This window comes from Vicugna pacos, chromosome 2 (assembly GCF_048564905.1).
Source record: "Vicugna pacos chromosome 2, VicPac4, whole genome shotgun sequence".
Lineage (NCBI taxonomy): Eukaryota > Metazoa > Chordata > Mammalia > Artiodactyla > Camelidae > Vicugna > Vicugna pacos.
Window position 1 is genome coordinate 47,431,690 of NC_132988.1, and position 23,913 is coordinate 47,455,602.

At 38.5% G+C, this 23,913-nt stretch overlaps 2 protein-coding genes across 2 annotated transcripts in view; one reads left to right on the top strand and one right to left on the bottom strand.

Moving 5' to 3' along the window:
- ARHGEF38 (Rho guanine nucleotide exchange factor 38) overlaps positions 1–20,069 on the bottom strand; it is a 109,946-nt gene extending 89,877 nt beyond the window's left edge. Inside the window, exon 1 of the mRNA XM_006216154.4 lies at positions 19,770–20,069. Coding sequence (XP_006216216.2) covers positions 19,770–19,965 — 196 coding nt within the window. The 5' untranslated portion in view covers positions 19,966–20,069. The remainder of the gene's footprint in view (positions 1–19,769) is intronic.
- Positions 1–23,913, top strand: part of PPA2 (inorganic pyrophosphatase 2) — a 152,197-nt gene that overhangs the window by 8,023 nt on the left and 120,261 nt on the right. The window lies entirely within an intron of this gene.

Genomic DNA, 23,913 nt, shown 5'->3' on the forward strand with positions numbered 1-23,913 from the left:
GTATGTATATATGTGTGTGTGTGTACATATATATATACACACATGTCTTTATTCTTTATAATAGCAGTTTAGTTGTCAGACACTGCTATTTGCCTGCCCAATATCTATTCTCTCATTTGCTTTTCATAAATCAAGCCCTGAATAGATAGATAAAAATGCTTACTTCTTAGGTTCTTTTTCAAATTACGTCTCATTTATGGTGAAAGGGGTGTAAGCAAAAATCTCTTAAGAGAAGTTTCAGTTTATAAAAAGGCAAATTTGGTTGAAATGGCCCTTCTTTCATCTTCCACCTCTCATGATTCTTGCCTTCTTTTTACTGCCTGGAATGTGGATGTCAGTCCTGGAGGTGCAGCAGCCATGCTGAAACCATGAAGTCCTAGTCACAAAGATTAAGACCTACACATGGATGGTGTTGTAGAAATAAATAACAAAAATAAAACTTATAGCCTCATTTGTTTTTGAATTTTTTATACACTACTAAATAACTAGTGAGAAATAGAAGAAATCACAAAAGCAAATAGAAGATGTTTATTCTGAGAGATAAGAAAAATGTTACATATGAAATGTAGTTAAAGTTTTGTTTATGGAAAATTTATAGCCTTAAATTTATATATAAGAAAAGGAACAAAACTGAAAATTAATGACTTAAGAATCTAACAAAAAAAGTCTTAAAAAAAGAAAAGAAAACACATAAGCCAAAAGAAACTGGAAGAAAGGAAATTAAGAACAAAACTTTTAATGAAATTGAATATCTCTTCAACTCAGGCTTCAGTTAATTCCCATGTATTTATTGCAAGGAACATGAGATCACAAAAAAAATTCCTAAAACATAACAAGGAAACAAGGTACCGTGAGTCAGATACAAGAAAAAGCATAGACACAATTATATCCACAAAGTCTTAAAATATTGGAATTATTAGCAGGGATATATAAAAAGTGTGTTTAGTTGGTCTAAATAAACAGTAGTTTGAAATTATAAGCAAGAAACAAGAGGCTACAAAAATAAAGTAGATTTTAAAAGAATGAAATAAAACTTTGAAAAGTGAAACTCATAATAATTAAAATTGTAGAAGTCAATGGAATAAAAAACTCAATAAAAGGGTAAAATAGTAAGTTACATAAAGATGAAGGAATGAATAAACCAAGCCAAAGAAATTATATACGAAATGCAACGGAGAGAAGTGAAGAGATGGAAAATGTGCAGTGTAACTTAGGAGACATTGAGATGAGGCAGTGAGAAAAGACAAATTACCTACAAAGGGATTACTGTGAGACTCACGGCTGCCTTTACAACAGCACTGACACAAGCTGGAAGGTGGTAGAACAACACATTTAGAGCGCTGAGAGAGAATGACCACACCCTAGCCTAGCAGAACTGTCTCAAAGTGATGGTAAAATAAACACATTTTAGAAAAACAAGATCTTAGTTTACCACCAAAAGAGTTTTATTAAAAATAACTCTGAAAGATGTACTTTACTCAGAGGACAAATGGTCCCAAATGGAAGATTGAGATGCAAAAAGGAATAGGATGGATATGAAGAGGGAAAGATAAACTATATGGAATGTTAAACCAGGAAGAAGGCCACCTGAACAAGCGGAGAGAAATGAGTGTTAGAGCAATAGCCAATAAGACTGACAAAATTCTCTAGTCTTTCTTGTCCTGAAATATTTACTCGCCTTTTACATTTTCCACTTTGCAAAAAGGAAGCACAGCTAAGCATATAAATGGAGAAATTTCTAAATTCCAAGCATAAAGAGAAATTCTCACAAGCTTCCTGCAAGAAAAAAAGTGGGTGAGACTAGGACTTGAATTAAATATCTTATGAGTAACACTGGATGCTAGAAGATATGCAAATAATATGTAAAGAATTCTGACAGAAAAAGATTTTGATCTTGGCCTCTGGTTATTTATAATTTAGGTTAAAAGGCCACCGCTTTCAAGTATAGGTGAACTTGGGTAGTAGCCACCCTTGTAATCTCTAAAGAAACCTTACTGTAGTAAGAATGCCAGTTAAATGGAAGTAGGACCCAAACAGCTCAGTACAGCGAAAGACAAAAATATATAAGAAGCAAGTGTAGAGACTCACTCTCTTCAAACTCCCAATGAAAACATTCAACAAGTAACAGGGTCCTGCTAGAAAGGTTAGAAATATTAGTGTTTGAGGCTAATAGCTCTCTGAGGAGACAAGGGATGGGCAAATATTCACTGTTTTGCCTAGAGGAAAAACAAGGGCTTGCAGGATCTCAGAGGAAAGCCCAGAGATGAACAATTCCTTCTGCTGCCCAGGAAGGTCTGATGCAACTCAAGGTAGGGAAACTAAGGCCAACAATTAGAGCTGGTGTTTTATCAAGGCAGAGCTAGTGCAAGAGATAAAAGAACTTCAATGAGTATGAAGGTGAGGATACTGAAACAGAGGCAGGTGGAACAGAAGCACACAGGGCCTTCTGGGTATATTACATTTTTTCTCAAAATGTAACATTTATTATAGTAAATTTTAAAAAAAGAGGGAAAAAGTTTCAATGTCAAAAGCAAGTCGTGTTTCAAAATACAAAATTGTTTTGATTCGGGTTTGGAGTGCAAGGCAATTTAAACAAAAGGACTTTCTCTTCTTTAAAAAAAAAAAAGGCCTTATGGGAGTTCAAAAATCACATAGAAAGGAAAGCTTATAAAAATGAAGAGTTGAAGTGTAGAGTAAACAGCATAACTGAATACATCTTTGTTCCAAATTTTATACCGGAGATGGAATGACCTTCGTAGTTAATTATATCCTTGTGTCTCACAGGCAGTGCAGCACACGTGACTAATGCACTTTAGCTTGGCTCCTTTCTGTTGCGCACTGCATGTGCGCTGCATCAAATTCCCTGGTAAAAATGTTCAAGGTAGTGTGTATAATAAAATGTTCTCTGGGTGTCACAACAATGTTACTTCTCCTCTGACAGTATCATTAGAATGATATCAACATTGATTAATATTCACCTGCCAATTCAAATAGAAACATATATGGTGGATAAAAATAGTCACACACACCTTGTCCCTCTTATAAAATATAAAGACTAACGTGACTTCTTGGTGGAACTCGATCTAAAACATCAAAAATATGACTGGAGAAGCAAGAGCTAATTTTAATACTGATTCTCATTTCAGTAATTTTAATAATAATGCTTTCCTCTTACACAAAGTTAGATTCTTTTTCCCCTATTTTTATTGTGGTAAATACATATATAACATAAAATTTACCATGTTAATTACTTTTATAAAGTGTGTAGTTCAGCAGCATTAAGGACATACACATTGTTGTATAATCATCACCGCCATCCATCTCCAGGACTTTTTCATCTTCTCAAACGGAAACTCCAGATCCATTAAATAACTTCCCATTCCCTCCTAGCCTCTGGCAACCACCATCCTAGTTTTTGTCTCTATGAATTTGGCTACTCTAGGTCCCTCATGTAAGTGGAATCATAGAATATTTTTTTTTTATGAATGGTTTATTTCACTTAACGTATTGTCTTCAAGTTCATCCACATTGTAGTAGAAAGTCAGAACTTCCTTTTTAAGGTCGAATAACATTTCATTGTATGTACAGACCACATGCTGTTTTTAGAATGTATATTCTTTAAAAGTAATTTTGATATTAAGCATTATACACTATGACTGCAGTTATATTAATTATAATATGTTGTGTCTAGCCCATAAGAGCAACCATTATCAAATGCCTGTTATGTACCAATTCAAAAATATATACATTATCTATAATCTTCCACACAAGACTAAAAGTGGGATCCACACTAATTCTAGAGATGAGGAAACTGAACGCAGTGAATGTGAGTACAAGTTATCCAGTGGCTCACAGAGTACACAGAGGGGATGGGATTCAAACCAGACATGCTTGGTTCTGAAACCTGGGCTCTCCTCTCTCTACTCCCGGACTGCTGGTGCTGTGATCGAGGTACACTGTGTTATATGCAGTGGAATTGTGCTGGACACACAGACATACAGTTCAGTTCTGACTCTGCCACCCACTAGCTGTGGGACCTTGGCCAAGTCACTTGGAGTCACTAAATTGCTTCCTCTGTGGAAAAGGAAGGAGTAAGAACAGTTGTGGTATTAATGATAAAAAGACCTAACATTTTTGAGTACAGGCAGCCCTCTGTACCTGCAAGTTTTGCACCCACAGATTCCACCAACCAAGGATTGAAAAAAAAATTTTTTTTTAATTCCAGAAAGTTTCAAAAAGCAGAACTTGAACTTGTGCATCCCCGGCACTGATTTTCATGGCATTTACATCGTGTTAGGTGTTATAAGTAATCTAGAAATGCTTTACAGTATATGGGGAGATAGGCAAACACTGTGCCATTTTACATAAGGGACTTGAGTATTCGTGGAGTTTCCGCATGGGTCCTGGGACCAGTTCCCTGCGGATAAGGGGGGACGACTATACTCACTTTGTGCTATATACTGAGCCTGTCTTGCACTAGCTCTTCAGTCCTCACAAAAACACTACACAGTAGGTTATTTTATTCTCTGTCTTTTATTTCCACATGAAGAAGCTAAAACACACAGAGGTGAAGGCCCAAGGTCACACCACAGGAAACAGATTCAAACCAGAAACCGAGCCAGTCTGGCTCCTACACCTGCATTTTAACCATAGTCACTGCTCTGCTTGGAGGTTGTGAGAATCGAGATAAAGCAGGCAAATTGCTCACCTCGGTGTGTGACGCCCAGAAACCTCTCCAAAAATGTCAGTCGTTATTTTCATGATCATGGCTGACTTGCCATTTGCCTACACCTGATGCTGAATGGTGCACCTGCTTTTCCTCTTTTTCCCCCCTTGGAATTTCCAAGGGTGGGAGGGGAAACTGAGCATCCATCAGGAAATGACCCTTCTTGGCTCCGGACCTGCTCTAGAAAAAAGCATAAAACATCAAGGACTTCTACAAAGTCGGTTCAATACTAGGCCTGATGTGCTCTCATCTTACTCAGGCTGAATTCAAATGAGGTGGGGATATAGCCCCTGTGTGCTGTTTGGCATAATACAAGCCCCTGAATTTTTAAAAATCTGATTTTCTCCCATTACCCTGAAGCTAAATCACCAATGCAAGCAAGTTTCTGAGAAATTCACTGAAAATGTTGTGCTTCTCAAGTTGAAAAAGCAAGAAATGGCTAAAATAAAATATATGTCCTAACATGCATAGCTTATTATTACTTTAAACATTCCAGGTCTTTATTTATTTGGAACAAGGTCCCTAGCTGTTATTATTTAACAATGGCTACCAATAAATCATCATAGATTTTGATTTCCATTGTAATGTTGAAATCTCACAGGTCTCTTAATAAAGAAGAGCTGGAGATATGTTGCCATGTACCAAGCTTAAGGTTTCGCTTAAAGCCTTGCTTACCAACACCTGCCCTCACACTGACTCGATGCCCCAAAGACCAGACAAGGTAAGCACGTGCAGAGCATTCAACACTTACTTGTGAAGGAACTTGGAGAACCATTTGACTGTGGAGAAGACAAGGATAATATAACACCAGAACCTGACCCTGAACTAATTCCTAATTTTGTCACAACCACGTATGTTTTTAATTAAATAAGAATTAAAAAAATCAGAATTTGAAGTTAAGCTAGCAATGTTACGAATTCCATAGTTTTTAAAGAAATCTTGTACCTACTTTAATATCAATTTCTTAAATTATATTCTGGGCTTGAGCTGGTACTATGCTTTACATTTGGTATATAATAGTGAATAAAATAATGGTAATGGTCCTTTCTGTCAAGAAATGTATAATCTGGAAGTAAGGTGGATTATTAAAGTCACAGGATAAATCAGTACTTTCCATTCCTTCCCTAAGACATAGCAACTGATACCTGTGCCCTTATCCAGTGAATACTCAACTTGTATCTCTTCCAAGAATTAGTTGTGTTCCACAACAAACCTGATTATGTCAGTTGTACTTCTTATTGTAATTACATTATTTTAACTTAAACTTACATAAACTGATGATCTATGAGAATAAAACAGTGTGTATGTTTCCATGAAAACAGCTTTAATGCTTTGGAATGATTTGATAAATCTAAGTTGCCAAAACACTGCTGCTCTACTTAGAGTTGAATGAGACGACTGTAAATGACTGAGGAGAAAATTACTTAGAAAAGATTCTGCAAACAGATCACTTTGCAATTTAAAATATCAGTCAATATTTAAAAACTGGTGTGCAAATATGATTATGACACACTGTGACCTGCTCTTAGCAGAGTGCAGCCTAGAGGCCAGGCCCACTGGAGAAGAGACCCACAGAGGAAGTGGGAAAGTGAGGTGAAGAGAGGAGGGCAGGTGTCCTGAGTAGAGGGGGCTGCAGCCTGTCCAAAGTCTTGGAGCAAAAACAGATTTTAAAAAAAGCTTAGTGTGATGAAAGTACAAAGGTTAAAGTTGTGGTAAGGAGATGGGTCTAGAGAAATCATCAGGGAACAGAATTTGAAGGCCTTGTTAAGGAATCTGAAATTTTTAAGAACACTGGGAAATCAAGGAGGAATTTTTAAATATGTGAGCAATGTGATCAGGTTGTCTTCACGAGATCACTTTGGCCTCAGTAAAACCAGCTTTCGGGTAAGAGGATGGAGAACAAGGCTGAAGGCAAGGAGACAGTGGAATGGCCATGAACCTAGGTGGTCTAGTTGCTAGGGGAGAGATGGGGGGCATGTAAGCTTAGTCTAGTTGCCAAGAGGATAGAACTGAACGGATCAAGAGAAATTTAGATGAAGAAATTAGCATGAACTATGAGCAATCAGTGTAGGGAGAAAGGAGAAGCAAAGTCAAAGCTGACTCTCAGATTTCTGACTGTTAATGAGACAGTGGTGCCATTTAAAGAAATAGAGAACAATGGAGAAAGAACAGGTAGGGGAGCTAAGGTGATAAAGTCTATCCTGTTCTATCTCATTATACAGACAAGGAAGTTAATTTCTAGAGAAGGTAAGTCTTTTACCTTAAATAACAGAGTCAGAAACTCAGTTCTGATCTTCTGATCATCACCTCCTCCCTCCCCGTCCAGTCCCCTTTCTACCCATATAGTACAAACACTCACTCATAATTCTACCTAGGGTTTTATTTCAAACAGATCACTACCAACCCCCCAATATGATTATACATGCTCTTTTGTCCCCCTCCTTGCTGTATTTCGTATCTGCCCCCATAAACCTCAAAAACCTTGGCTTAGCATTGCATTGAACCCTACAGATTTAAGTTTCACACAGTAAAATCGTGTATCAGTTTCAGTGGAAATCTGACCCACAGAAAGATGAATGGAGCAGGCCTTCTGTGAAATAGGTTGAAAATAATTGCATGTCAGGCAGGTTTTGGAGAGGAGCCAGTGAAGTATTAAGTGAAAATATGGAGGAGCAGACCCTCCACTGCTCTGAATTTGAAAGCTCACACACTGGGGCAGGGAAATATTTTATCTTCATCTGAAGGGCGTGTGATTTATTCCCTCTGACTGCTAATTGCAGCAGAAAGGAGAGAAGTGGATTTCAAAAGGGAATTCAGCAAAGCTTACCTGGCTTGCAAAATGCTTAAGTGGCATTGATTTGAATGTATAGGCTCCTATGGTGATCAGCACAGTGCAGCCAAAACAATTAGAAGCTAAATGAACGGGTACTTTGAGGAAATGTCTTTATTTGAAGTCTTTAGCAGGAGTGAGTAAAAGAGGACAAATTTTAAGCCCTGATTAGAAAATGAACTTTACTTGGGAAATTCCTCTCTGTATTTAATTTTTCTGTTGTAACGGTTCTATTGTGGAGAATGCAAAATTTTGATTGGAGGAGAGATAGTGATTTTACCCATTTGTTTGTTCATTCATTTAACAAATATTGACTGAGCAGTCACTGTACCAGGCATTGCTCTAGATCAGTGGTTTTCAACCCCAAATTTTGCGTCCTCCCCCAACTCACCCAGGATATTTGACAATGTCTGGAGTCATTTATGATTGTCACCATCGGGGGATGAGGGGGCTACTGGCATCTATTGTGCAGAGGTAGCAGACGCTGCTGCTGTTCTGCCATGCACAGGACAACACCCCGCAACAAAGATTTAGCCAGCCCAAGTGTCACTAGTGCCAATGTTGAGAAATCCTTTTTCTAGATGCCAGCAATACAGCAATGAAAAAACTGAGAAAAACATCAGCTCTTATGAAACACATTTTAGTGATGGGAGAGAAACAAAAAAATGATTAACAAAGAAATATATAGCATGACAGGTAGTGATAAGGCACTGTGAAAGAAAAGAAGGCAGACGGTGGGTAGTGGTTGCTACTGCATAGAGAGAAGTCACAGAGGGCCTCCTGAATAAGGGACTTTTGAGCAGAACCCTAGAAAGCGGGAAGTCAAGTATGGGAGTGGGGACTGGCCCCATCTTGTCTTTTAAAAATATGTATATAGAGATAGATAAATATTTGCCAATTGTGCATGAATTCAGGGTAAAGATAAAGTAATTTATGGATAAATTATCTGAGTGTCATTGCTTTTTCCCCCTCTCTCTTTATTACCAAAACCATTATGCTGATTTAGATATAGAGTATACCATTCTCCAAATTTTATACATTTTAGACAAATGGAAGGTTGCCTTTCTTCATGACCAGTTGAAACAGACTCTTTTAAATCAGCTTAATTATTGTAGGCCACAGATTCCAAACAGAATATACAAAACAGCAATCCATGCAAAAGTATACATGTATACAGGCAGACCATGGAGATATTGCAGGTTCAGTTCCAGACCATTGCAATGAAGCAAATACTGCAATAAAGTGAGTCACAGATTTTTTTTTTCAGGCTCCACAGTTAATTCTAGTTCCCAGTAAATAAAAGTTATGTTTATGTTCCCAGTAAATAAAAGTATATCGTAGTCTCTTACGTGTATAACAGCATTATGTCTAAAAAATGCACATATCATAATTTTAAAATACTTAATTGCTAAAAAATGCTAACCATCATCTGAGCCTCAGTAGGTCGTAGTCTTTTTGCTGATGAAGGGTCTTGCCTTTATGCCTTGATGTTAATTGCTGCTGACTGATCAGGGTGGTGGTTGTTGAAGGTTGGGGTGAATGTGGCAATTTCTTAGAATAAGACAATGATGAAGATTGCCACATTGATTGAGTCTTCCTTTCGTAAAAGGCTTCTCCATAGATGCAATGCTGTTTAATAGCATTTTACCCACAGTAGAACTTCTTTCAAAATTAGTCAGTCCTCTGAAACCCTGGTGCTGCTTTATCAACTAAGTTTATGTAATGTTCTAAATCCTTTCTTGTCGTTTCAACAACCTTCACAGCATCTTCACCAGGAGTAGATTCCATCTCAAGAAACCATTTTCTTTCCTCATCTGTAAGAAGCAACTCCTCATATGTTTAAGATTTATCATGAGATGCAGCAGTTCAGTCACAACTTCAGGCTCCACAGCTAATTCTAGTTCTCTTGCTGTTTTCATTGCATCTGCAGTTTCTTCCTCCCTTGAAATATTGAACCCCTCAAAATCATCCATGAAGGCTAGAATCAACTTCTTCCAAACTACTTTGAATGTTGGTATTTTGACCTCTTTTGATAAATCACAAATGTTCTTAATGGCATCTAAAATGGTGAAAACTTTCAAGAGGTTTTTCTTTTACTTTGCCCAGATCTGTCAGCGGCATTGCTATCGATGGCAGCTATAGCCTTACGAAATGTATTTCTTAAATAATAAGACTTGAAAGTCAAAATTATTCCTTGATCCATGTGCTGCAGAATGGATGTTGTGTTAGCAGACTTGAAAACAACATTAATTCATCGTACATCTTCATCAGAGCTCTTGGGTGAACAGGAGTGTTGTCATTTGAAAAAAACAATGTTTTTCTTTGAGCAGTAGGTCTCAAGAGTGGGCTTAAAGTATTCAGTGAGCCATGGCATGAACAGATGTGCTGTCATCCAAGTTTTGTTGTTCCACTGATAGAGCACAGGCAGGAGTAGATTACACATCATTCTTAAGTGCTCTAAGATTTTCAGAATGGTAAATGAGCATTGACTTCAACTTAAAGTCACCAGCTGCATTAGCTTCTAACAAGAGATGCAGCCTGTCCTTCGAAGCTTGGGAGCCAGGCACTGACTTCTCCTCTTTAGCTATGAAAGTTCTAGATAGCATCTTCTTCCAATGTAAGTCTGTTTTCTCTAATTGAAAATCTGTTGTTTAGTGTAGTTACCTTCATGAATGATCTTAGCTAGATCTTCTGGATAACTTGCTGCAGCTTCTACATCAGCACTTGCTGCTTCACCTTGCACTTTGATGTTATGGAGATGCCTTCTTTCCTTAAACCTCATGAGAGTGAAGCACGAGAAAATATAGTATGCCTGTAGGGTTAGTATGCATAATTGTGTAGTATCTAGGCACACAGTATGCACAGTGAATATCTGGAAAGGCTCTTTCTACACATGATGTAATCAGAGAACAAGAAAAGTTACCAGAATTTGAGCACAGACATACATATAGGGAAGAATATTTTGAAAATCATATCAAATTGTGGTTTGAGTGCTTTGTTTGGTATGATTATTTTGTTGTTGTTGTTAATTTGTACATATGTATAAGTACATATAGAGAAAAGATGCAGGACCTGAGCTTCTCTGGTAGGTTTATCTCAATCCAAAATCTTACTTGATTTGTGATTCATTGAAAGAAAAGTTCAACTATAATTATATGTTAATTATATTCTAGATATGAAAAATCAAATATGTAAAAACAATTGCTCTTGCAACTGCAAAATAACAAATCTTCAGTTTCATCAGAGGAGTATTGAGTTTGTTTTCCAAGAATGTATTCATTAAAAGAAATCTAATTTCACATCTTAATTTAATATTTCACTCCCACACAGAAATGCTCAGGAGAAAGAAGCAAACACACTCTATGAGATTATAATTGCAATGTTTAAATAATATTCCATTAAGTTTTGAATATTTAAAACCAGTAGCACCATTGTAACAGAATGACCATCCTAAATGTTTGACTGGTGTGACATTAACAAGCAAGTTAAACTCTAGGAGAATATTTTCAAATACATCATTTCTATTTTTTGATGTATAAGTTTTGTTAACAAAAAAAAGGAGGAAATCACTCTACTTAGAATCTTCAATTAGCCGAGAACAAAAATAATTTTATTTCTTTATACCTGGTTATAAAAATGTAAGATGATATTTCAAGAGATAACCTATAGGTCCTCCAGGAGGAGGTCTGTGTGATCTTGTATGTCCTTGCAAATGATGGCAGAATTGTAAAGGATGATCAAGAAAACACAATATGAAGAAGAGAAATATGAGATATGATAAAAACTAAAAAGCAATTCCCTCATCTGAGTTAGATAGACACTCAGGAGCTGTGACCCTAAGGTCAGTGAAGAGATTAGGACCTCACTTTGAAGGAACCCCTCATGGGGAAGGGCCTCTCCAGGTATCTCTTCTGGATGTTCCCTGCACACCTGCCACACCATCTGTTTATTGTTTACTCACTCATTCATTTACTCACTCATTCACATGACAAACAGGATTATGGAGTCCATCTCTTCCTAGGTGCTAAAAATACAAATGTTCCTGTCCTGGAGAAGTTCAACCAAGTGAAAGAGACATTGACATGTAAATGATGAATATGAGAAATGTATACAGGATATGACACTTAAATATATTTTGAGTGTGATAACTTGGAAAGAAAGACTTGAAAAGGTGAATAGGAGTTTATAAAGCAACCAGGATGAGGGACAACACTCTAGGCTGAGGAAACAGCAGGTATTAAGGCAAGACAATCGGAAATAAAACGGTCCCTCAGGCCAGAGATGGAAAGAGAGTCACATTATGAGAGGTCTTATATCTATTTTAATATTATAACATAGAGTCTCCAAACCTGATTAATTTTTATTGTAGTAAAATATACAGAACATAACATTTACCCTGTTAACTGTCGTTAAGTGTACAATTTGGCTTCGTTAAGTACATTCACATTATTGTGCGACCATCACCACCATCCATCTCCAGAACTTTTTCATCTCCCCAAACTGAAGCTATGGACCCATTAAACACTAACTTCCTTCCCCTCTTTGCCCCCAGCCTCTGGCAACCACCATTCTACTTTTTGCGTCTATGTATTTGACTATTTCAGGTAGCACTTTTCAGTGGAGTCATATGATATTTGTACTTTCGTGTCTGGTTAATTTCACTTAGCATAATGTCTTCAAGATTTGTCCCTGTTGTAGCACATGGCAGAATTTCATCCCAAATGTTTTTGTTCATGTGTCAGCTGACCTGTTTTTGAGGAAGTACCTCTAATACCTGCATAGTATTAATATATCACATACATTATAAAGAATACACAAAAATAGGTATTTCCAAAGGATAAGACTAAAAACTAACTTATTTTTTCTTTTCATAATGAATTGTCTCAAAAATGCCCCGGGCTACCTGAACCTCTCTTTGGATACCACTGCTAGAGAACAAGGAAAAGTACTGAGGAGTATTATGCAGAGGAGCAATAGTTTGACGCTCTGACTCAGTTTCCCATCAGGCCCCCTCATCCTGCTGTGTGCTATAGAGTTAGTGAGGAGGAAGAGGTTTTAAAGACTAGATAGTTCAAATCACTAGATGTGTACCTTCAGAGTGGAATGTTCTAGGGAATCTAGGAAGTACACACCTCGTTCATGGCAACGGTATATCTTGCTAACTTCACATAAAATATTTTGTTGAAAAGCATAAACTATTTGCTGGTCACTGTTGATTTGAAGACTGCAGGTGAAGTGTACTGATAGAACTTAAGGGTCTCTTGATATTTCTAAGTATTGTTCAAAATTTTATCAGAATCAGTCTATCCCTTAAAAACAAACCACAAAAGAGGTGCTACTGAAAACTGGAGTTTAGGACAATAGAGACTGCATGGTGTTTGAAAAAGCATGGACCTCGGAGCCAAGGAGACCTCAGTAAAACTCTGACATCACCACTTACTAGCTGTGTAATACTGAGCAAGTGCTTATACCTCCCTTAACCTTAAATTTGTTATCCCTAAATATTTGACAGTAACTTCTTAGCGAAGTTGTTAAGAGCATGGAGTGATGTAATGTACCTGCGTGCCCAGTACAGATGCTGGCTGGTATTAGTACCATCTTTGTCATCTGTGAAGCCCAAACAGGAAAACTAGCTTTATTGCTTTGTTCCACATACTAGGACATGTTTAATCCCTCTATCTGGAATGCCCTCTGCACGCTGCTAAAAGGATCCAAACTGGATTTCAGGATTCAGATTTCAGCTATCTCTTGTTTTGACACTTAGAGGTACAAACTCTTTCTCATCACAATCCCTATATTTGATTTACTTGTGTCTCTAATATAATAATAACCACTAATTTGGAGCTGGTGCTGTGATGAGCTGACCAGTTCCCCTTCAGGAATAAAGGACATATGGCCCCCACTGCTGGGAGCGTCACCAGCCGACAGCCCCTTTTCAGGAATTATCTCAGATGAGAGCACCTGTCAGGTCATGCCCCTTCCCACGGTGGCCCCATCCAATAACCTGAAGGCTGATATAGGAGTCCAGGTCCTTCACACCACTGGGACAACTCCAAAGGATCACCTCATCTTCAGAACTTGCCTTAGAGTTGGCCAAGTCTTCCACTGAGACCATATCACAGGGCAACCTCTCTCTCTCCCCATCATCTGCTCTTCTCTTCTCTTCCCCTGGTTGTGATTATAAGAACATTCCCTAATAAACCTCCTGCACCCAAATTTCCATCTCAGAATCTGCAACCCAGGAAGCCAACCTGCACCCTTATTTCAGGCACTTAGGCTACAATTATTGGTTCACTGCCTGTCTCGCTCAATAGGCTGGGTTTGCTTCTGGTTGATTTTTATATTCTCAGGCTCTAGTTAATACCTGGCACATATGAACACCTAGCAAATGCCTGTTGAATCAATTCATTAAAACTGAGATTTCATTTCTTTGACCAAGAAATTCTATTTTCTTGTTTCTTTTTTTCTTTATATTCTTTCCTTTTACAGAAAAAGAAATTAGAGGAGTTAACTCAAAAATTGCCTTTAATTAAGTAGTGGGAAAATGGCAATCACAGAGCTGTAAAAGCCAATATGCCAATAAGGATCAATATAGTTGTAATTAGTCATTGAATATTTTTTAATTATTGAGTAAGTAGTCTTTGAGCTGAGCATCTACCCTATACCAGGCACAGCTTAAGTGTTAAAATAAGACTAAATCTCTATCCGCCAAGGAGAATTATATTCAAGTGGAAGAGAGGGGGCAAAAATAGAATAGAATAGCATCCTTTCAGAGAGCAGTATGTGGTGTGAAAGTCACTGAAGGAGATCAGAACATACCACCCCCAAATATGGCACCTTGACATGCTGATTACTTTGAGCTGAAGGCAGTTCAGAAACAGCAGATTCAGGAAGGGTCCTCTGCTCTCCCCCTTTCTACCTAAAAGGAAGGTATAAATTCCCTGTGAGAAAGATGCCCTTCCTGCATCAGAAAGAGGAGAGAATTCTTTTCACCGGAAACAGGGAGTTGATACCAAGATGAGTCTATATACAGAAGCCTTACTAAACTAACCCTTATATTCCATTAGTTTCCCCCATATGTTTCCTGTTCACTTTCTCACAAGTTAATACCCCTAGCTCAAATCCCTCTTTCCTTTGTCTTGCCACATTTCCACAATTTATCACTCTTTGTTAAAACGGTATATAAGTCCCTGGGTATAACTGCTTTGAAATTTTCACTTCTTTCTATGAAGCCCTCTGTGCCATGCAAAAATATTAACATCAAATAAAATGTGATTGCTTTTTATCCTGTTATTCTGTCCTTTGGGAGTTTCACTCACAGGTCCCAGTCACAGAACCTAAAAGGATTATGGAAAAGTCTTTCCTCTCCTAATAGAAGGATGGTCAGGGAGGACTCTCCCAGAAAGTGAGCAGAGATCCCAATGATGAGAATCTATACTTGCAGGGATTTGGGGAAGAAACTTTTACGCAAGGAAAGCAGCTAATGTAAAGGCCAGGCATTAAGTACAAAATTGACTCTAAGCTCCAGACAGCTAAATGTAGTAAGTTGCTTGTTTTTTTAATCTATAAGAGGGGCATATTCTAATTCTTGAGAGGAGCCAGAGTTTTTTCTTGAGTAAAACTGGATGGCACTGAGAGAGGTAAACAATGTCTTCATCAACTATTTCACAACAAAGACAGAAGCAGAAATCTGTGACAGCTTTTGTAGTGACATTGGAGACCTAGCATTAGGAAGCATTCAGGAAAGACAGTTTCTATGCCCTCACATACAATGGCTCAGTGTACTTAGAGCAGCAACTAGATGACATGACCTTTAGATTTTCTTCTAAGAGCTGGATGTCAGTCAGTCAAGGTCACATTCACTGTCACGGGCCTCAGTGCAGGTATCACAGAGTATTCATTTATTCTCTGACTCATTACAAGAAAAAAGTTGTTCAGAACAACCTGGGGCAAAGGCTTTTAATCTTAACCCTCTATTTCCCTGCTGCATTTAAGACACAATTCGGGCTTACTTCACAGAATCCTACTGAAATTCCCAGGTAAGGAGCTGCTTGTTTCCAGTATATGATTCCATTCTTTTCATTTGCAAATGTACACACCGCCACTACCACCACCCGCTACTATAGAGTAGGGTTTTCCGTTTTTTTGGATGTATAGTAAATTTTATTGAGATGCAAATAAAAGACAACAGGCATAAACTTCAAGAAACCATGTCAAGATACCCAAGGAAGTGGGAAATTAAGCTACTACAATAGGGCAGGTTTGCTTAACCTAACTTTGTAATTTTGTTCCCTGACAATTAAACCAAAAGATAGTATTTATTGAACAGCGACAACATGCCAGAAGAGGACTGCCACAATAATTCCAAAGACAGGATTTGCATTCCAAAGTGAAAAATTCAGCAGGTCAAGTTTTATCATAGTATCAGAGGAATGTCATCACATCACAAAACGAGTATTGCAAACCTCAACATGCTTTGACTTCTTATTAACTGATAAACCATACAGATAAAATTCCTACTAAGTCAATGAACGAGATGCACTAAATTTTACAAATATTTAAAGCGTTCTTTATCAACTCTAAGCTCTACTACCAGGAGCTCAAGTCCAAGACATGTCCCCCAAATTTGCTGCTTTGCCACCTTATTTGAGCTGAAAGCGTTTGAAAAGCAGCAAACGCAGGGAGAGGCTTTCTCTGCACCTAAAGACAGAGTCTCCAAAGGAAGCTCAATTGTCAGCCAGGGAACACTGACTCCTGTCACAGGACAGAAGACTAAAAATTGACACCACAGCCGGACAGGCACAGATAGTCACCAACTCTTACCTCTCCCCTAGATTCTTCTAAGGGCCCATTCATCTTTCCTAAAATTATTTATGCTCCCCCAAGTGGACCGCATTCCTCCTTCTTTTCCCCTATTAAGATAGTTTATAAGCTCTCTAATCTTAACCTTTTTTGAGGTATTCACTTTTTTTCCCTGTGATGCCTCCCTGGCACATAATATTCAAATCAACACACATGTATACATTTCCTCCTGTTAATCTGCCTGTTGTTAGTTTATTTCACAGACCCAGCTATTGATTTCTGAGAGAGAAATTACTTAGCTTTAAAAGTGCCTTGACTTTTTATAAAGATTTGCCCTTCAAACTCTAGAACACACCTTATTTGTAATGATGTCACATTACTGATACAAGTACTTCCCATTTCACTAAAGGCAGTATAGAGGCAGGTAAATGGGAAGGGGTTCCTTAATACTCAAAGAACAGGCAAAGTGTTCTCACAACCTCTCCGCCCAACCCTGAATAAATAGACCATTTCCTCCTCTTGTGGACACACTGACCTCACCTCTACTTCTGTCCTGCCCCTTTACTGCATTTGTTTACCTGTCTTATTTTTTCCTGAGACTTCAGGCCCCTTTGGAGTAAAAGTCAGACACTTTTTTTCTTAATGATTTTGTAGTTGTAATTCCTGGTACACGTTCTGTTTTTTGCTCACCATATAACATATTCAATAAATGCCAGTTAACTGAACAAGTCTGTTGAAGGAATGAAGACGCCACTAATAGCAGGCTGGCATCAAACTGTTACTGTACAACTTAGGGCTTAGTAGGAATGACTATGTTGATGTGATCACAATCTTTTACAAAGGTTTCTGATCTGCTCATTAAAACCATGTTCTACTGTTTATTTAGTAGCTCTTACCTCCTGTACCAACTTTTTTTTAAATTACAACTTAGGATTCACATTATTAAGATGACGTTGGTCAGAAATTGAATTGAAGGGGTAGACTGTATAGTTAAAGACGTGAGCTCTGGGACACCAAAGAAAGACCTTACATATCTTAGAACTCTAGAGAACTTGCTTCCAGAGACAGAGCAGTGAATTGTATAACCCAAATGGCAACACAGCACTGAACAACAACGGACTAAATAATTTGAAGTTGCTCTCTGGGCCATCTCTCTGAGGGCTCTAACCAGCTCAGGTCTTTATTCAATGCCTCCCAGGGAACTACCAGGTCCAAGGTAGGCAGAGTTAAAACTCTTGGCATTGCAATAATAAAGAACCTCATAAGGTAATTTAGGACCCATCTGTGTGATGATGGGTATCGGACAGACCAGAGTGCAAAACACAGAACTGCTTGCTCCCAACAGTAATGAGAAAATGCCTTCTACTGTTGCCAGAGCAGTTACAGAAGAATCATACTAAAAGCTCTATAAGGCATTAGGTATCAGACTTGGATCTTATCGAGCTACATCTGAAGAATGTTACTTATCAGAAGGCCAGCCTATCTCTGCAGCTCTGCTGTGCTCCTCCACACTCCCTGACAATTTTTCTCCAGCAGAGACAGTTCTAGGACCATGGATTAACTCCTGAGTCTTTCCTTCCGTCTTCAAAGACAGGAGCCAACAGAACACAGGAAAACCGCAAATCCAGTGGAGTACATAAGAAGCCTGAGGTCTTCCGCAAAGTAACCAACAAACTCTTCTGTATTTCGTGACCACAGACTTATTTTTTAGTTAAGTTTAGAAAGTGAATAACAAAAAGCAGCTTCCATTTTTATTTTGCTAATGGAAAATCTGGATCAAAAAGATACTGAATTAGTGAATCTCAGACAGAAAAAACATGTTATTACAGATAAAGTAATGGCCGTTTCCTGAATTTCTTATGTGTGGTCTCTTCATCAAAGGACAGAAAAGAGTTGAAATAGATTAGCTGATTAGTAAATTTGGACTAATAAAGGGCAAGTCCTGTTCTATCATTATGGTAACCATCATTCCTAAAATTAAAAATAACGACCATTTATAGAGCACACACCACATGTCAGCTAATATACTAGGTGTTTCATGTAATTACCTAATTTTATTCTCCCAACTTCACCATGTGGTAATTATCATTATCGTATTTTCACAGATAGAGAAACTGAAGCTCAGAAATTTTAAGCAATTTTCTCAAAGTCTTATAGGTAGTAAACAGAAGAGTCAGGATGGGAAACCAAATGTGTATGACTTTAAAATTTGCATTCTTTCCAATGTATCCATGGCCTTGAGAAAAATTAATTCCAAAGCTCAAACAATACCCTTTTCTCCATTTAAAGAAATTCTTTAAGGACAAGACTGGACTCTACATTTTAATCCTGAGCTATCAGAATATTTTAAAAGCATTAACTCCTAGTAGGAATCTTTAAAAATTTCATTTAAATGCATTTAATTAAACGTATTTAATGTAATTAATTTGCATAACTAAGTCCAAGCACATTTTTTGAGGAAAGAGACCTGCTAAGTGCGAGCTTGTCCGATGGTCCTTCTAGCTTCATCATAGTTTTTCAGTCCAGAGTGACAACTCGTAGTGGGATTAGGAGAGTTCAAACATAGTGTGCCTCAAAGCGGGAGAGACAGGTTCTGAGGGATCACATAACGAGTACTGCAGTGGATATTTAAAACTTTGCACAATATCCACATCAAAATGAAGTTTACTAGAACGAATGACCTTCAAGAGAAAAGGAGAAGAAAAAGAAAGGGCAGATGGGAAGGGGTAGAAATTCAGGGCCTGAAACAAGATGTGTTATAATAACCGTGCCAAATTATCTTAGGACCATCACAAAATAAACTGAAGCTATTTCCTCAAAAGTCATTCAATCTAAGCATGCTAAACATCTCTTACCATATTTGGATGTTATTCAGTTCACTCTAAAGGAATGAACACCTATGTGATTTCCAGCAAATCCTGTTATATCATCCTGGTGACTATAACATGCCTTATTTTTCACAGACATGATTGTAGCTTCATTTAAGATAACCACAATCACAGTTCAGTACAATTACCTAGATAGATCTCATGGTGTGACATCTCACACCTATCTCCTGACATAAACTATCTTTCGTAGATTTCTAAATCGTTTGCTTTCTAGTGCTTCCCATTTCTTAAATTGGGTGGAGGAGGGAGAAGGAAGGGAGAAACTAGCAGAAAAAAAAAATGACTAGACAATATTAGGAATAATTCAGAACTGGCTCTTTAACTACGGGAGTATGTGATAGATTTCTCCTATAATATCTGAGTTCCATTTACTTTCATTTTCTTATTTCTTATTTTCCTCCTTATAGAGGAGGTAATATTAGATTTTCTCCTCTGCCTTAAATGTTTTCTTTGCAAATGGAAGAGTAGGAGAAAATGAGCTGGGTGTGCAGTACCCTGGGGCAATTGGTTTCTTGTCGATTACCTTGTAATTTCTGGTTGTATTCGGTCCTGTCAGACTGGCTCCTCCTCAAGGTACCAGAGTGGTCCCCAGGAACACTGCTCTCAACCACAGTGTCAGTCTTCCTTCTCTCCAGCATATAGAGCCTGGACCTCAGAAAGGGTAGATTCTTTTTCTTGGTGCCCAAGTTTTCTTTCCCGGGGACTTCTTTGGGCTCCATCAGCGGCAGAGGCAAGTTCTAGAGGCCGGCGAGCAGTGGCTGGTTGCTAAAGGGCCTCAGGGTGAAGAGTAAAGCCACCAGCTGGAAGAGTTTAACTGCCCCCTTCCAACTAACCGGCTTCGCTGCAGAGTTACCTGGCTGTGACTGCCACCTCCACGGAGTCCCAGGGCTCCACCCCTATGAGGTCATTCTTTTTTATACTTAGAATCCAACAGGGGAAGCTGCCACCTGTTACCTGAGAGACCTGCTGCAGCGAGCTAGGCAAAGCAGGGACTGCGTTCACGTGCTACAGGAGCAAACAAAAATCCATTGTGTGGGGCGAGGGCTTGGGGGCGGGGAGAGGGAAAGGAAAGTGAACCAGGTGAGGCAGGGAGGAGGGGAAGCACGCTTGTGTGTAACCTACGGCTTATGGGTGAGTGTGTGCCTGTGGGTGTGTACAGGTGCCCTGGGCCACGGCGCTGTGGTCCGCTGCCCTGAGCAGACGGGGCTGGCGTTCGTGACTTTCAGCTAGACTCACCCACACGTGACCGCGGAGCTAGCGTGGGGCTCCGAGGATTTGCATTCACATCACAACAGCGGGTGCAGAATCGTTTTAAGGATTCCTGTGCCGCACTCAAAGTCATGCTTCCGCCCCTAAACACAGCATTCAGAGACTGTTTACTAAAATCATACCCGCCGAACCCTGACCCGCATTCCTCAGAAAACAAGGGTTGGTGTTGGAGAGGGGTCTGGCAGCAGGCACAGGACGAGGGAAAGGCCACAGAGGCCTCCACGCGCTGGCCCTTGTCTGAAATCAGTCCTTTCACGGTGCCAACCCTGTCCTCCCAAGTCTTGGACCCTGGGAAAACAAGAACTGAGTCAGAATGTGATTTCTGTATAAGATCTTTTCTCCATCCCTTTAGCAGATGGAGTGCCCGAAAAAGGCAACTGACCTTGGGAAAATAAGAGGAAGAAAAAATGTTTGAAACTGAGAAAAGACGCGCAGAAAGTGGAAAGGATGGGGGTAAGGGGGGTGGGGCTGGAGAAAGGCAAATAGTGAAGGGCTTTCATTAATTTTTTGAAGTTGTTTTTCATCGTATTTACTGAGATTTCTCAAGGGGGAAATCCTCAGAACCTCTGGGAATGTGCAGAGTGTTTTGTAGGCCCTTGTTAAAGAAAAGAGAGCCCCCACGGAGGAAAGTAGACGCTTTTCTATTGTAAAGAGACTGACAAAATCCCGCTTCGTGCCACCCAGTCTGAATCGTGGTTAGCTCTTGTTAGACAAGGTTTATAAATGAGGAAAAAGAGATTAAAAATGATTTTTCCAACTCAGGATATGTGGGCTGAATACAATTTGTATAATTATCTTAAAAGATAAATGACAGATCTTCACCCACTATAAAGACATCTATATATAGCTTGGCATGTTGAATGGATTTTATTTAATATAATTGATAGTTGTTTTTTTTTAACAAGACATCCCAAGTACATTTAATAAATGTTTTTAAAAGCACATTCACTGCTAAGATGTAAAATGAGCTTTTTTTGATTCACATTAAAGACATCTCCATTGTATTCTAATATTATGTATACATATATGTTTTTATGGTTTGTATGTATGCACCTGGTTACTAAACAGACATATACTAACATATATTACTACCACAAAGTCATGCAATTAAAAGTACAAGGCTTATGAGAAATACTAGGTTAGGATCACAGCACTCAAAAACTTTGTCAGTGATCCATACAAAAACAGCAAATTTAAAAAAAATGCTAGCACAGTTTTACATGTGATAAATGGTTAAGAAATCCATGAAAACTGCAATAAACATAGCAATTTATATTAAAAAGAATTGACAGTTGCTTGTGGAAGTGGGCATTAGAAAAGTTACAGCTTAAGAGTTATAGTCAGTGTCGGAAGAAGTGGTATTGGAAATTGGATGGAAATGTACGTCACCAAACGTGGGTGGGTGTGGCCAGTACCACAGGTGGTGAGCTGAAGGCACTGGTAATCTGAGGGGTATACACGTGTGAGTTTTGTGTGCTCCCCTTTGGCATCTGGGTACAGTTTTCTGCATTCACCTAGTATTTTGAGCGGATGAGCTCACACATAAGTAAATGTGAAATTGTGTCATGCTCAAACAGTTCCCTAATACATCAGTTTTGTTGGAACAAATTTATGTTTTCAAAACAAAGCATTATAGCAGAACTGACTGTAGTAGCTTTATTATATTTTAAAAACTCATCAGTTGGGAAGACATATAATATGGCTACAATTAATTCAGTAGTAAATATTTATTTTCATTTATTCACAATAGTTTCTGTGTCAACTTTAAAAACAATAGATAAATTCTTTCAAAACCACTTTTTAGTCACTCAGTGAATGGGACAGACCCTGTTAGTTGCTTTCTCAATATTCATTCCCACCCCCTCCCACTCCATGCCAACGGATCCCTATTTTGTTCAAGGCAGTATTAGGCTTGGTCAATCATGATGATAATTTTATGTCCTATTTTCTAGTCTCTGTCGTCACTAGGGGTGGCTATGTCATCCCAGTCCTGGCAAATGGGACCTCAGTAGTAATCTGCTAGAATGGAGGGGCAGGGAGTTGATTCAGGGACAGCTTTTGCTTCTCTAATAAAAGATTTGGTAACAGCTGGCTTCATCCTTCTCCCTTCATCCAGACTTGATCACAGATGTAGTGCATGGAGCAGTTACAGTCACCCTGTGTCCATGAGAAGGGACCAAGAGAACCACTGGCTCTGATAACATTGAGCTATTGAACCAATACTGGCAGCCATCCACCTTTAGACTTGTTACGAGGAGAAAGAGGAACCTCCCTTCCCAAAGCCAGTGTTGGTTGGAGTTCTTGTCAGTACATTTCCAAGGGATTCAACAGACAGTGCTTGATTAGAAAATAAATTCACAGTTCTCTTGCTTATCTCTCTGACACTGTTTAAGCCAATGTGTTTAGAATCACCAGCATAAAACATGGTTTAGTTTTGCTGGCAATGAAAGCGGCTAGGTTAGAGAGCTTGTGAGTGTTTTGTCACTGAGCATTTTGCTAGAACATTAGTGAACCTGGAGGAACAAGGCCACTAATTTGTCTATGTTTTATATTTTATGACAGAGGTACAAAAGAATTTCAATACAGGGATTTTACATTACTTAAATAAATAAAATTAAATTAATTTTATTTAGAGTTAAGAATAAGCAGTTTCTGGTTCATTATTTTAAAAGGTACTAAACAGTGAATCCAAGACCCAGTTTTAGTTTTGGCTAAGACATAAATCAGCTTCACAATATTACAAGTGACATCTCTATAGGTCCCAATTCTTTCATCTGTAAAAGGTAAGGATTGAGTTAGTCATTGGAGCTATTCACTGAATATGTTTGCAGAGTATTGCACTGCCCTGCACCCTCCCAACTTATGTGTGGCCATGTAATTTGATTTGGCCAAAGGAACCGATTGATGTGTGTTACTTCTGGAAAAGTGTTGAGGACTAGTGTGTGATCTGTAGCTTTCTTTCCCTCGTCCATGGTGAGTGGCAAGATTCCAGGCAGGATTTGCTCCATCAGATGAGTCCTGCAATGAGAATGACTTGGAGTACAGCCCCCAGACACCGCATAATGGTTGTATAGTTTGAGCAGAAAGATTTCTTCGGTACTTTAAGTCACCAAGATTTGATGCTGTGTTTTTTTGTTTTTGTTTTTTTTTTTTAAACTCCTTTAGCAAAAACCTAGACTATCCTTGTTGATGTAGGGTGTAGATTAAATGATACAGAAATCTATTTCAGGTCTAGAATTATGTGATTTCCAGATTCTAAGACCCAGTGCCCTTAGGCTGTAAAACTCCTAATTCCAGAACAGAGATCACATCTCTTGAATAAAATCATAAATAAATTGGATTGGAGAAAGTAAAAGAACTTATTTGTATACATTAGGAACTTACCACAGGGGTCCAGG